Source organism: Nyctibius grandis, chromosome 7, assembly GCF_013368605.1.
Source record: "Nyctibius grandis isolate bNycGra1 chromosome 7, bNycGra1.pri, whole genome shotgun sequence".
In the NCBI taxonomy this organism is placed as follows: Eukaryota; Metazoa; Chordata; class Aves; order Nyctibiiformes; family Nyctibiidae; genus Nyctibius; species Nyctibius grandis.
In genome coordinates, this window is record NC_090664.1 from 53,437,252 (window position 1) to 53,450,443 (window position 13,192).

At 41.1% G+C, this 13,192-nt stretch overlaps 1 protein-coding gene across 3 annotated transcripts in view; it reads right to left on the minus strand.

The window, feature by feature from the left end:
• The window catches only part of SCN5A (sodium voltage-gated channel alpha subunit 5), a 173,677-nt gene that overhangs the window by 114,539 nt on the left and 45,946 nt on the right, over positions 1-13,192 (minus strand). For all 3 annotated transcript variants that reach the window (XM_068404979.1, XM_068404978.1, XM_068404980.1), the window contains exons 8-10: positions 6,373-6,514; positions 4,564-4,761; positions 345-527 (exon numbers count right to left, since the gene is read on the minus strand). In XM_068404979.1, the coding sequence (XP_068261080.1) occupies positions 345-527; positions 4,564-4,761; positions 6,373-6,514 (523 nt within the window). The remainder of the gene's footprint in view (positions 1-344; positions 528-4,563; positions 4,762-6,372; positions 6,515-13,192) is intronic.

Sequence of the window (13,192 nt, forward strand, 5' to 3'; positions counted from 1 at the left end):
TTTTATCTCTAGTAGGGATAGGGGAGATATAATCAGATGAATGAAATTAAAGTAAGAAAATAAACCAGACTGTGGGGAATCTTGAAGCAAAAAAAAAAATTGAAACAAAGTAGATTTGTAAGAATGTTTAATGGGCATTTTTAATTAATTTTGAAAATAAAGTGGTAATATGTTTCCTTCCACTGTTCTAGCACAGACTGTCTGCAGATCAGTCATGGTATTAAATATCTGATTCTTCTTTAAGTTTCTGCTTCTGAAAGTTTCAGCTTTAATTGCCTATTCACTGCCTGGCCTATCCAGCAAAGTGCAGTGTGAAATAAGTTACGCTGCAGACCACGGCTTACCATTCTCCTCTGACCATCGTCGTAGTCACACTTGGCATTACTTTGGTCATCCCCATACTCTTCTGCCCCCAAAGATTTCTTTTTCCTTCTTCTGTTTCTTCTTTCCTTGGCATTTTTGGATGCTAAAGGTGACATTTCCAATGAACTAAGTGACATTGAATCAATTCCTTTAGCAGCTAGTGCCTAAAACAGAAGATGGTAGAAGGCATAAAATTTATTATTTGAGTTCAGGATCTCAGTGAGAACCAACAAATACTCTGCTCAGCAATTATTTTTTTTATTCTAAGTTTTAAGATTGTATAGGAGATAAATTAAAAATTCCAAGTGGTCATTAATCATAAAACTATCTCACGTGGCTGGAACCAGTCTTAATCTCTTTCTAGTCTCTACTTTTAACCATAGGAAAATAACATGAGAGATAGGTACAAATGCACACATGAAGGTCTGCCGCTGGGATCCTATGATGGAGCATTAGGAATGGCTGCATGAGCTCACTAACAGGACCCTTCGACATTTCATGAGAGGAACAGTCCAGGTGCACACACTTGCAGGTGTACACCGTGCACACACTCTCCAGAGTAATGTTTCTGATGCCAGACAAAAAAAATCTCAAGCTGGGGAACCTCAGACTAAGCCCCCCCTGGACTTCAGCCCCTTGAACGGAGAGGGCTGGGACAGGAGGGGAGCCAAGCTGGCTGCCAGGAGCTTTCCTCCCCTATCACAGAGGGATGCTAATAACAGCAGGCAATTCAGCTGGCACGTTTTTGTAAACAGTTATCCCAAGTAGCAGCACAGGCAGCTGTGACCAGAGATGCAAAGAGAAAACCGTGGGCTTAACTGGAGATAAGGTGGGCTTTGCTTCGACATGTGCTGCCGTGCTGCGCTGGCTATGTGGTGGGATCGCTGCAGGAGCCGATTGATAACAGACCAACTGCTAGAAACCCAGCAGAAGTCGCATATGAAAGCCTGAGCATACAAAGCCACAGCCCTGGAAGCAAATGAGCAGCCAGGAGGAAGGATCAATAGGTGCAGGGAAGAAGCCGCAGCCCACGCCAGCGCACTGGGTCCCCATCCCTCGTGCGGGCGGGAGGAGCGAGGGGGCTCTGAGCACAAAGCACGAGGTCAGGTTTGGGGGTGCCGGTGTCTCAGCGGTAGCCACATCAGCGGCCTGGAGACAAGCCCATTTGCAGATCCCCCAGCCGAAATACATAAAGCGAGTGAATTACAAAAAAAAAAAAGAAAAAAAGCCTCTCCAGGTTCCCAAGTACAGAAGAAATGGATGAATCCTCAGTGCTATTGTCTGTAAGCCACTAGAATCAAACAGGCAATCAGCTCTCCGCAGCAAAATACTCCCTTCCTCCCACAGGCATCGGTCCAAGGAAAGTGAAGGCACTTAACAGCCGTGTAAAGAATCAATCATGTATTTCAAGGAGTAGCAGTAGCTCTATCAAGCTGAGAGCACAACAAAACTTAATTCCTGTGGGAAATATCTTTCACGAGCAAGCTGCTTAGAGTGGAGAGGAGGAGGGCTCAGACACCGGTCTAGGCTGTTCTTTCTTTGTTTTTTTTTTCAAGTCAATTGATTTAATTGCTATGCTGAAGTGCTTTCTCTTCATAAAGATTCAGCAAGTCTTTTGGTATTAAGTTCAAGTTTAGGAATGTGTTAGACCAATTGTGTAAATTGACTGACAGTCCCCAAGCAGGCCTATCAATTATATTTGTGCTCTTTTTATACTGCACAATGTAAAAGCTGGTCTAAAGAGTTTTGGTTTTTCTTTCTGATTGCCATCATATTTTATTGATCTAGAAAATATTGTAGGTTGTGTTACTAAGCATGCTGTATGCTTACTGCAAAATAAACTCATTTTCAGTTTCTTAGCATTTTCTTACTTGTTGCTTGGGTTGAAATGCTTCTGCCCTACGTACCTTTTTCTGTTGTTGAAAAAGGATTTGGACTAAATTGTTTCTCAAGGCATGGAGGATGTTCCCATGTCCTGCCTATCTACCCTTTATGGTTGGGTTCCTGTGGCTGGATTGTGTCCTGACCCCCAGGCATTGCAAGCTATAACCCACTGCGGTAACTCCAAGGGGCAGGAAAGGAGTGTGGGGCCAGGCATGTCTGACAAGGATGGGTGGTGGCTGAAGGATGGGAGAAAACCTTAGCTCACAAGACCCCTGACATGGGGATTATGCAGGAGATAGATAGAACTTGAGACAAGAACTTAGCGGTATAGTGAGAAAGTCAAAACCAAGACCTTAATAAAGGCTTGGAGAGCAAGATTAAAACTGAGTAGCTCTGACTGGGATGAGACACCCGAGAAGGACATCTGAAAGCTTTAGACATTGGAAGGGGCTGCCCAGGGAGGTGGTGGAGTCACCATCTCTGGATGTGTTTAAGAAAAGACTGGACATGGCACTTAGTGCCATGGTCTAGTTGACATGGTGGTGTCAGGGCAATGGTTGGACTCGATGATCCCAGAGGTCTCTTCCAACCTGACTGATTCTGTGATTCTGTGAAAGCTACCTGGTGCAGCCACCCAATTCACTTTCCTGAGCCTCTTCTTCCAGATGTCTAATTTGAAACGTTGGGGGTTGATTTGCAGAATTACTGGGCTTCACTAGTGAACATGATGGACCCAAATCACTCTACTCCTAATTTTCCTTTCCATAAGATTAGGATAATTCTCCAGGAGTATTGCAAATACAGACGAGTATTTTTGAAGCACACAGAGTCTGAGCAGTGACAAGAGACACTGAAAAAACCTCTGAGGATGTTAATCATTTTGTCTTTGAAGCAGGCTTTGAATGCCTGAGTTGGGAAGTCTGCTCGAGCTGGCCTAAGGCTACAGAACAAATGATGAGAAAGTGAAGAGCTGCTCTTGAGTCATGCACCGTCCAACCTTTGTACCAAGCAGGGTACAGGGAAAAATGAGACATGGTTGGCTGAAGAAAAAACTATGTTATAAAGCATATAGACAAATGGGAACAATTTAGGTTTTCACAAGCAGCCTTCAGTTTGACACATTCTGACTTCCAGGGCTTAATGTTCTTTTTTTTTTGTGTACACACAGGCTTAACCGAAATCAAAGCCCTCAAAAGGAAATTCTTAAATATCTTTAATTATAGCTGGGGCTACCAAAGTTGACTGTTATTAGGAAGAGCTCAGCTGGAGTCAAAACACATGAAAATTTGTATAAAATAGGTACAAGTTGGAGTTCAGTTTGCTCCCTCAGGTTATGGCAGAAAGTTACTCTGTTCAAAGTGCCTGTACATAGACTAAATTGCATTTACCTATTACTTAAACTATCAAAGAGGTTCTTTAAAAGGACTTAATGATGTATAAGCCTCTACTAGCACTTTGTCAAGGGTGAATTGCATTTTCTGTTTTCTTTCCAAGGATTTAAATGGGCTTTGGATTAAGCCCTGAAGCCATATGTACCCAATAGAAAATTATGTATATTAGTTTATATTGTGTATCAAGGATTTATTTCTACAGTGCTACGTGTTATTTCAGACTAATTTTCTTATTATCTTCCTGTTCACAGCACTTAAAATGTTCTCTTCAGCTGTTTGATAAAGGCTTTCTACCCCATACAAACCACAGGCAAATTAACTAGTGCTGTTAAGTCTATATGGCTACATCCACCATTTGGCCTCCCTGTTTTGTTTAAACTTACAACATAACATTAAATCCATATCCTTTGTGTACTTTGCAAAGTTTAACCTCAAGATGTTCAGGTATGAATTCCTACATGCTTCAAACAGGTTATCTTCATTATCAGACAGTTTGCTATTCATGGCAATTTGAATGAGACAGTGAGGAAACGAAAATGAGCTAAAGTAGTGGTGGAAGAAATTCAGCTGGAGCTATGGCTGAGCTACCAGAATAGCTGTTCTGTGCTCAGACGCAGATGTAGTTATACCATCATTAAAATTATGCCAACCAATATAAATTCCTCTGCTGGCATATGTGGTACAGTTAAACCAATACAACTCTGGATATGTAAACCCTAAATGGCCCCAGTCCTAGCAGGAAGAGCCATCATTTTTGTTTTAGAAAGGATTGTAATGGTTCTTTCCAGGACAAGAAACATTAAGCTGGTTTCAAGCAAACTCTTAACTTCAGTTATCATATAAATGTAAAATAAAGAGAATGTGAATCTCAAGGTACCATCTGTTCAAGTTACCCAAAGCTATCTGTGTCACATAGTTTACTGACCTCCTGCTCTTTCTTTAACATCTCCATGGCTTCCCGAAACTTTCTTTCCTTCTCCTCTGTTTCGGCAATAGTGGCTTGATTCTGCTCTTCATATGCCATGGCCACAACAGCCAGAATCAGATTGACCAGATAAAATGAGCCCAGAAAGATGACCAGCATAAAAAAAAGCATGTAGATCTTCCCAGCAGATCTGAGAGTCTGTAAGCACAAAAGTAAAATCACAAACACTTGTTTACAACGTTTTTTAAAAGAAAAAAAAATAATAATTTTTCTGAAACTTAGATTTATAATATAATTGCATTCATCCTTTTTTAATAGCCCAAACAGAATCCCTGTGATGACAAACGAAAAGCACATGCAAGGGAATAATCTTCTCACCAATAAATTTTTATACTTTAATCAAAAATGATGTGCCTTGCAATAGAATTAATTTCTAAGAGAAGAATGCTTTCCCCCTATACCAAATATCTCTGCTGGTTTTCTTTGAGAATGGATAATCTTACAATCGGTTGTAGTGAAAGCTTCCCCCACACAGCTCAATCTATTTTTGTTCAATGCATAGAAACTTTCCAAGCGGGATTCATGTTGTATCTCTTCACTTGTCTGCAGTCTAGGTTCTTTACAGTCAGTGGGGAGAAAAAAGGTAATTTTAGGGTGCAACTCATCTGAAAGTTATTTAGACACCTGCCTCAGGATAAGAAGGACCAAACCTGGTGCACCGTTGACTGTATTGCCTGGTTCTCCACCAGATTTATAGGCATAACTGGAGTTTAGGGTAACAGGCTGAGCTTATATTACAGACATGTCCTACGGTCAATGACTTGATGCTAGTGATAGAAACCACTGTGTGATATTATAAGGTCAAATAATAAAAGGGAGTGATGTTCACCCTTATTTGCCATGACAGTTTCAGCCTTCCAGAGTTATGCATGCAGCTTTGTGTCAAGTAAGTGAATATAGTTGTTTAAAGAATCTCAGTTTCATTGTTTTACATTTCCCTGAAATTAAATTGTATAACTGGCTGCATGTGAAGCTGAAATCCCCAGTACCTTCAAAGATGTCTACCTCAGTACCTTCAGAGTAGTTTCTGTCAGCACTAACTCCCTTGATTATCTTACAAGCATGTTCCGGTTTTGCAGTTTTGAGATGCAGAAGTAAATCTTCAGTGGCTTCATGGGCAGAGCATGCAATTTGGTACCAAACTATCATATGTAGTTCTTCAGAGTTCACATACATTTCAGGAAATACACGCTAAAATGAGCATTTACTAGCAGACCACCTTGTACACATGACTCTAAGTTGACTGTAAGTTGTCCATGACGAAAAGTTTGCAGCAGGGAGAACTGAAAGGTGCCAGGTAGTCTTGCCATGTGCTGAATTTGTGTTCATTACCATGCCTTGCAAAATGAGCTATACCAAGTACACAGGTGCTTTTATAGTCCTTTTTTTTGAGCTGGTTTCAAAAGATAAGTTCATGTTACAACAGCCACCAAAAAAAAATAAGTTGTGATGTGGTGACCTTTGTTAAGTGGTGAACTTTACTCAGATTCAGGTAAAATACCCATTCAAAGCATCTTTCTCTCAGTACCAATTTTCCCCCCTTTCCCCAAACAGCCTAGTATCTTCTGGTATCATCACTCCTAAGAAAAGAAATTAATTGTAACAATTGATGGACCTGGTCCACAACACACACAGGACAGTTTACCTAATAACCAGCAATTCTTTCTTGTCTTTAACTATTGGATATATAACTGTAACACGAGAATGTATTTATTTTATACTTTTTTAACAGTAATAGAAGTCTCCTACCTGTTGATAAAGACGTTCCCAACAATCTTGAGTCATAAGACGGAACAAAGAGAGAAAGGCCCAGCCAAAAGTATCAAAGCTTGTGTAACCATGGTCAGGATTTTCCCCAGCCTTCAGACATATATATCCCTCAGGGCACGTGCTGCAAAACATGAAAGACAATATATGAAATGCATCATAGATGGCTTCAGCATGGAGAAACTAATTTCCAAGGGTACATATTGAATGGTCATGTTTAAGAGCACAGAAGCACAAAGGTAAATTCCTTCACTGAGTGAAAACACAGGAAACAGGTGGATGCTAACTGCACAATACCAAAGATCTTTGCAATCTTATTTTTCCTTTGAAAGAATAAACAGGAAAATGCTAACTATAGCTGGAGCTGCAATGGGAAATGAGCGCGTAGCATTTCAGGTATTTGGAATAGACCAGAAATAGGTGCCTAGGCAGGACTTAAATATGATTTCTCTTGGCACTTATTCGTAATTAAGAATCATAAACTTGGTGTGTCCTGTAACAGTTGTGGGTAATACTATGATGGTGAACCTGCTTTTCAGGTTACACAGTCTGACCCTAGTGGGGTGACATCAGCATGTGTCATCTGAGCACCTTCCTGATTGCTTACTATGCCTGACCTTGTACTCACCCCCTGCAAGGACTAAATCTTTAATCTGAGAAACCCAGCCCTTTGTTCCACTCACCGCTGTAGTCTGGGGTCATGACATTCTTTCTGTTTCTGCCAGGAAAATGTTTTCCTTGTGTGTCTTGCAGATTCACGTATTAAATGGCATGCAGATAGCATGAATTTCACTCACTCTCATTAAACTTTGAGACTCTTTACAAGTAATTTTCAAGGCCCATATGCCAGAAGAGGAAAAGAATGCTCTCTGCTTTACAGCCAGCAGTGGTACTATGTAAATACTGAATCACACCATCAAGTGAAACACAAGGTGGAAGAGATCCCAGGTCATTGAGCCTCCCTCTCTCCCAGAACGGTGCAATATGACTAGTCAAAAGACCCCCACACCTCTTGCATATCACAAGCCGCTTTCCAAACACAAGATATGCCCTATCAGAAAATGAAGACATAGAGCAATATGCAAAGGCTTGCTGTTGTATGTATCATAGGAACAGAATAAGAGATCAAGGACATATTGCCAGTGTCCTGGAGCCCTACAGTATTTGGGAATTTGGTAGGTGGAAACCATCTAACTATCTGGAGAAGCAGATCTCAGCAGAACTTGCAGCCATGCCAGCTCTCTCTGTTTTCTTTATGCTTCAGATAGAGATGAACCTGGTACAATTTGGTGCGAATTCTAGCTGACGCAACTAGGGATGGTTGGAACAAGAGGGACAGTGAAAGCATTTTGTCAGAGATCAGAGATACTGAGAGAGATCAACTTCCAGGCAGTGTCTGGATAACAGAGCAATCCCCTCTGTCCTGGCAGATGGTGAGCTTGTTGTTCTGCCTGTCAGATGGAGGAATCAAGGTTTTCTGAACTGCCTTCAGATAGGATGATTATTGTAATATCCAGCCATTTTAGACACTTCACCAGACATGTAGAGTGTGTCCAATGTGTACAGTTTTTAGATTTTTTTTTTCCCCAGCAATAACCCATAGGGTGTTTCAACCACTGCTATTTTTCACCAAAGCAGAATATTGCCAGAATCAAAATGCATAGCAGCAATATAAATAATGAAAAGTCATTTTTAAAATGCCACCCAAAAAAGAAGTTGACTCCTGAGAAAGCAGAGTATGTCTCAGTATGAAAATCAAGGATTTTTTTTTATCTATCATTTTGTATTGATATAAAACAAATCTCTACAGCACAGGGTAGCAACACTGTGTAGTGTGTTGAGATGAGAATACATTGCTGCAGGTTTTGAAGTTACACAAATCTACGGTGTCAGCCATCAACATTAGACATTGAACAACACTTTAAGCAGCTTAATTTAATATCATTAGTCAAGCACAAATTTTTAAGTAAGTCTGCTTTGAATGTTGAGAAAACGAGTGCTGAAGCATTGTGAAATACGTGCGTATCCTTCTCTGCAGTAGTCTTCAGAAAAAGCAATAAAAAATGAAAAATAGTTGAAGTTTAATGAATTAAATGTAACACACAAGTGAGAATATAATAAGTGATTCTGTCACCTTAGGTAGAGCCAATTTAGTTTATATCAATTGAGAATTTAGACAACAGTAACTATATCTCACAAAGAAAGAAAAAGAGAGAAACTTCTAAATTTTTTCCTTCCCAGCCTAGAAATGCCTCCTTCTAGATCTTTCCTACTTTGACTACCTATTGTTTCCTGGTAAGAGCCACATTTGAATAAAACTTACAGTAACATTACTGAGTTAGAAGAGAATAAAATGGAGAAATCTCAGCTTTTTTCCTCTAAAATATGCAGATGCACACTGAATCTCTCTTGTATATCCATGCCTTTTTTTGAGGCAGCCTTTTCACTAAAACTCCTCTCTCCCAAAGGCAGCATCTGCTATCACTCTCTGCCATAGAGATGTGAGATTTCTGCCTCTGTTCTGTTGCTGCAGACAGCCTACAGTGCCTGTGATGTGCTGCTGACACTGTTTAAGAGCTCTGAGAAATGGATTCTCTGGGTTCCTGAGAAGGAAACCCTTTCTGCTCGCTTGCGCTAAGACATCGCGTCCAGAGAGGACACCAAAATTTTTGTAAGGCTCCTTCCTTTTGCCATGAGAAAATGACTGAACTCACACACTGTGCTTGCCTGGAAACTAAATGATCATGTCCAGAGGTGGACAGCCTTTCCTTAGTCTTCCACGAAAGACCAATCCCAAGTGGCTCTATTGAGCTGGTCTCATCACTCATATTTTAATTTTTTTACTAACAGCTAAAATATCTGAATACAGCTGTGAGAAACTTGATGATGATTACTTTAATGGTGAACTTAAGCCTAGGCAGAAGAGTCGGTTGGAAATCAGCTTTCATCTAGAATAAGTTGCCTAAAATCTTCAGCAAAATGGAAATTTTGCCATTAATTTCAATATGAGAGAGAGAGAGAGACACTTTCCTCTTAATCTCTTCACCATTTTGAACAAGAGAGTCTGAAAGCAAGCAAATATTAGGAGCATTGCATTTAGATGTATTTTCATAGGAACCTCTCAGCACTACGAGATTAGAGGCTACAAAGTCACTCTTAGGTTCACTGCCAATGTTGTTTCCTAGGGAAACTCTGTTTTGATGCAGAAGAACATTAGAGCAACTGCTCAAAACACTTTACCACACCTTCTTGGAAAGTCCTAGGACATGGAGATGCAACTCCTCTGACTGTGAAAGTGAGCAATGGTACCTCTGACTAATATTTTCTGTTTATAATACTGTTAGTATTTTTTCATGTTTCATTCCATCTTTATGTGTCTCTAAAACCTATTCCACTCAGCAATAGATTGCTGGTTTGAAAAGATCTGTCTGACTCCGCAGTGAGTGTACACAGTTCTCTAAGATTATGTTCAGGTGTAAGAGCACTCAAAAGAGGTGTCCTCAGCACAAAAAAGCATGAACTCGAGCTCAAAAAATGCTATCAATGTTAGCTCACATGCCTCTTACAGAGACTAGACACTTGAAACAAAATATTCTGCTTTTCAACTCCTTATTCTTGCTCACCCTCTTTTGCAGCTGACAGAAGCGATAACCCATGGGGTATGGGAACGCCTTAAAAACACTGAGAGGAAAACAAAATGCTGCTTCCCAGAAAAACACTCTACAGAAATTTAGGTGTAAGACTCTCACATGAGAATATTATTCTGCAACTGACACCATTTCCTCCAAGGATTTTTTTAAGGAGTCTCAAGATTTCGCTGAAGCATCTTTGATGTATATATTAAGCCTTCTCTTTCAGATTTTTTAGCAAACTCTTTAGCTTCTGTTACCTTGGGGAAGCATTTCACAGGATTGCACTCTCCTCTGATGCACAGGCATGGACAACAACAACAAGCTACATAAATATAACATCCTCCACAGGAGCCTCACAGGATGCTGTTCAATTGATCACAATAAAATTAGTGTCATTGATTCAGAAAAGTTAAAAGCATCAGTCTACCTACCTATCCATCAGGCTGTAATCACCATTGTAAGCTGGCATCGGTACAGGAAATTAAAGAACATAAGAAACAGCTTTGTTTTAAATAATACAGAATGGGAATGCCAGAGAGTTGTAGCTGAGGGGCATAATTACAAAATGCTCTGGCTCAAGAGTTTAATCTAGGCAAGCCAAGTAACCTGCTGATCCAGTCTGTAGTGGCCAATAGGGATGTGCAATAAAAGAAGATTTGTACAACAGCCATGTGCTGGATTGTAATATTCAGACCCTGAAAATACAGGGAGAGTTGTCCATGTGTTACCAGGAGTTAGCAGCAGACAGCTGTTAATGTCAGCTGCGACATTTGTAAGGTAAAGGCTGCATTTTCATTTGGTTTAGGTTGCAAAGGCACACTATGGCTTGCTACACCAAAGTGCTTATAAAAGCAGTAGTAATTGGAGATAAAGTGCATACCACAGACACATAAAAAATTAAAAGCCCAAAAACACATCGTGGTAAGGGCCCCTTAGTGTTCCTGTTTAAGGTCACAGCTTAAGCCCAAGAATGCAGAAATCAAGCTGAAATGTTTATAGATGATGACTTTGGCACATGGCTAATTCCAGAGGAATGGAAACCACCCTGGTGAGCATGGTGGGGTTTCAAAGCCTGGCAGTAAGAGCTGGAAGGACAGACAGTGCCCATGGTCTCCAGGGCTTGTTGATGTGCACAGTAGAGTCCTCCTCGACCTACCTCTCTGTGTTAAAGTCCTCAGGTCACAAAGAAGAGGTTTAGATCTCCTTTACATCACAGGTCTGAGTGCTTTTCTCTGCACTTTCCATGTTTTCTCACTTATCTTGGCTTTGAGGGAGGACATCAGCAGCCAAACGAGTACATACTGTGCAGTGGTTGGAGGGGAACAGGTAAAGATCTCTAGACTGGCATTGGCTCTTACCTGACAAGGCAAAACTACCCATTCTGAAACAGGAAAGTATTTTAAAAAATGGATATTGTAAGGGTGACTGGACCTGCAGGAGAAAGGGGCTGAAAGGCAGCAACATCCCAGCCATAGCCAGGCATTGCCATCAGTGGGTGTTCAGTCTGCCTGAAAGTCACAGGTTGCTCTTCTTCCCCTTCTCTTTCTTGTTTTGTTGTATTAAAGACTAATCATGGTTAGAGGGTCTGACTTACAATTCCCCATTAATTACCATCTAAGAGCCAACATCTGACTTGCAGAGGCATGCTTCACGTTGGATAGGTCTGACTAGGAGCCCCCAGCAGCTCTCACTACAGGCATCTAAGGGGTCAGAGAGAATTTGAAGGGCATTTTTTAAAGCAAGGGGTGCCAATGGTCTGAAAAGAAGGAAGTGCAAGCAAATGCAACCAAACATCACAGGAAAATTAAGAAAAAACTCAGAATAAAGAGCAACATCAACCAGGCACTGAAACTGGGGGAGCAAAGGGAAGGAGGTGCCCATGAGCAGGCTTGCTCACAGGCTCAGAGCAACCACTGACCTGTGCATGCCACTGACTTGTACCCAGGAAAAAGTTTCAGCCTCCCCCACTGGTTACTTCTTCAGGCAGACAGAAAACCACTGGTTTCAGCCTGAGACATCAGACCTCTCCATGCACACATGCAGGCAGCGAGAGGAAGAACTCCCTCTGCTGCAACGTGGCTTTTTTAGCATTCATGCTGCAGCACAGTAAGCAAACTCTCATTTCTTCTCACTCAGTCCAGTGGCCAGACACTAGATCTTCTGTCTAACCCATCAAACAAAATGTAGGACAATAATTTATCATCATAAACATAATGATAGATTACTGATGAAGACTGTAGCCCGTAGTCAGTCTGCTTCTCTCATGTGGCTGATGAGCTTATTACAGCTTTGACTAAGAGGTAATATTACCCACCCTTAAGAGCTGAGTGGATTTCGATTTAATCCCTCCTGCTTCTGTTTAACCAGAGACATGATCTTCCAAATACACAACTGATCCCTAGGAGTGGGGACTGATATCGTTACCTCTAAGCCTATATAATAAAATAATGCCCATGGCCCCAGCAGCATCTTTCAGGTAATATACTTGCTTTGTGGTTTTTCTCACGCTCAAGTGAGAGGCTTTCTCACCACGAGCAAACCATCCTCATTCTTGTGTCACTGTAACCAACACAGAGTAGACAGAAAAGTTTATGTGATTTACATCAGAATCTGGTTAAATTAATTTAATGTATGCTGTACAGTCAGAAGGTTGGTAATAAGTTTGTTAATGTTGCTTACTAATCTGGGGTGTAATTAGGTTATTATCTCTGGTAGTTTAAACAATACACTTCATTCTTTCCAAAATATCCTCACTTTGGTGACATTTGAAGAAGTCACATTTGGGAACCATATCCCCTTCCTCACTCCACCAGCCTTTCCAGTCTTTCCCACTCGTCAGCCAGCTGTATCCCATCGAATTGAATTTGATGAGTGTTATGAAAACATCAGTCCCACTAGGCACATGCCAAAGCTCCCCAGGAGCCCATTCCCTGTGATGGACCCATTCATGCAGCAAGTTAAACACACGCTGCCAGACCACGACCTACCTGACAAAGTTGGCTAGTCCAGAGATCACCTGCAACAAGTTGTTTCTCCTGACCTTGCCCATTCCTGTCACTCCTCAGGAGTACATATATGCAACTAAGACACCATCTTCACCCCAACCCATCCATGGACTTTCACCTCTGAAATGCAAACTCTCCAAGCCAAGGGGGTTCTCCTCACCCTAT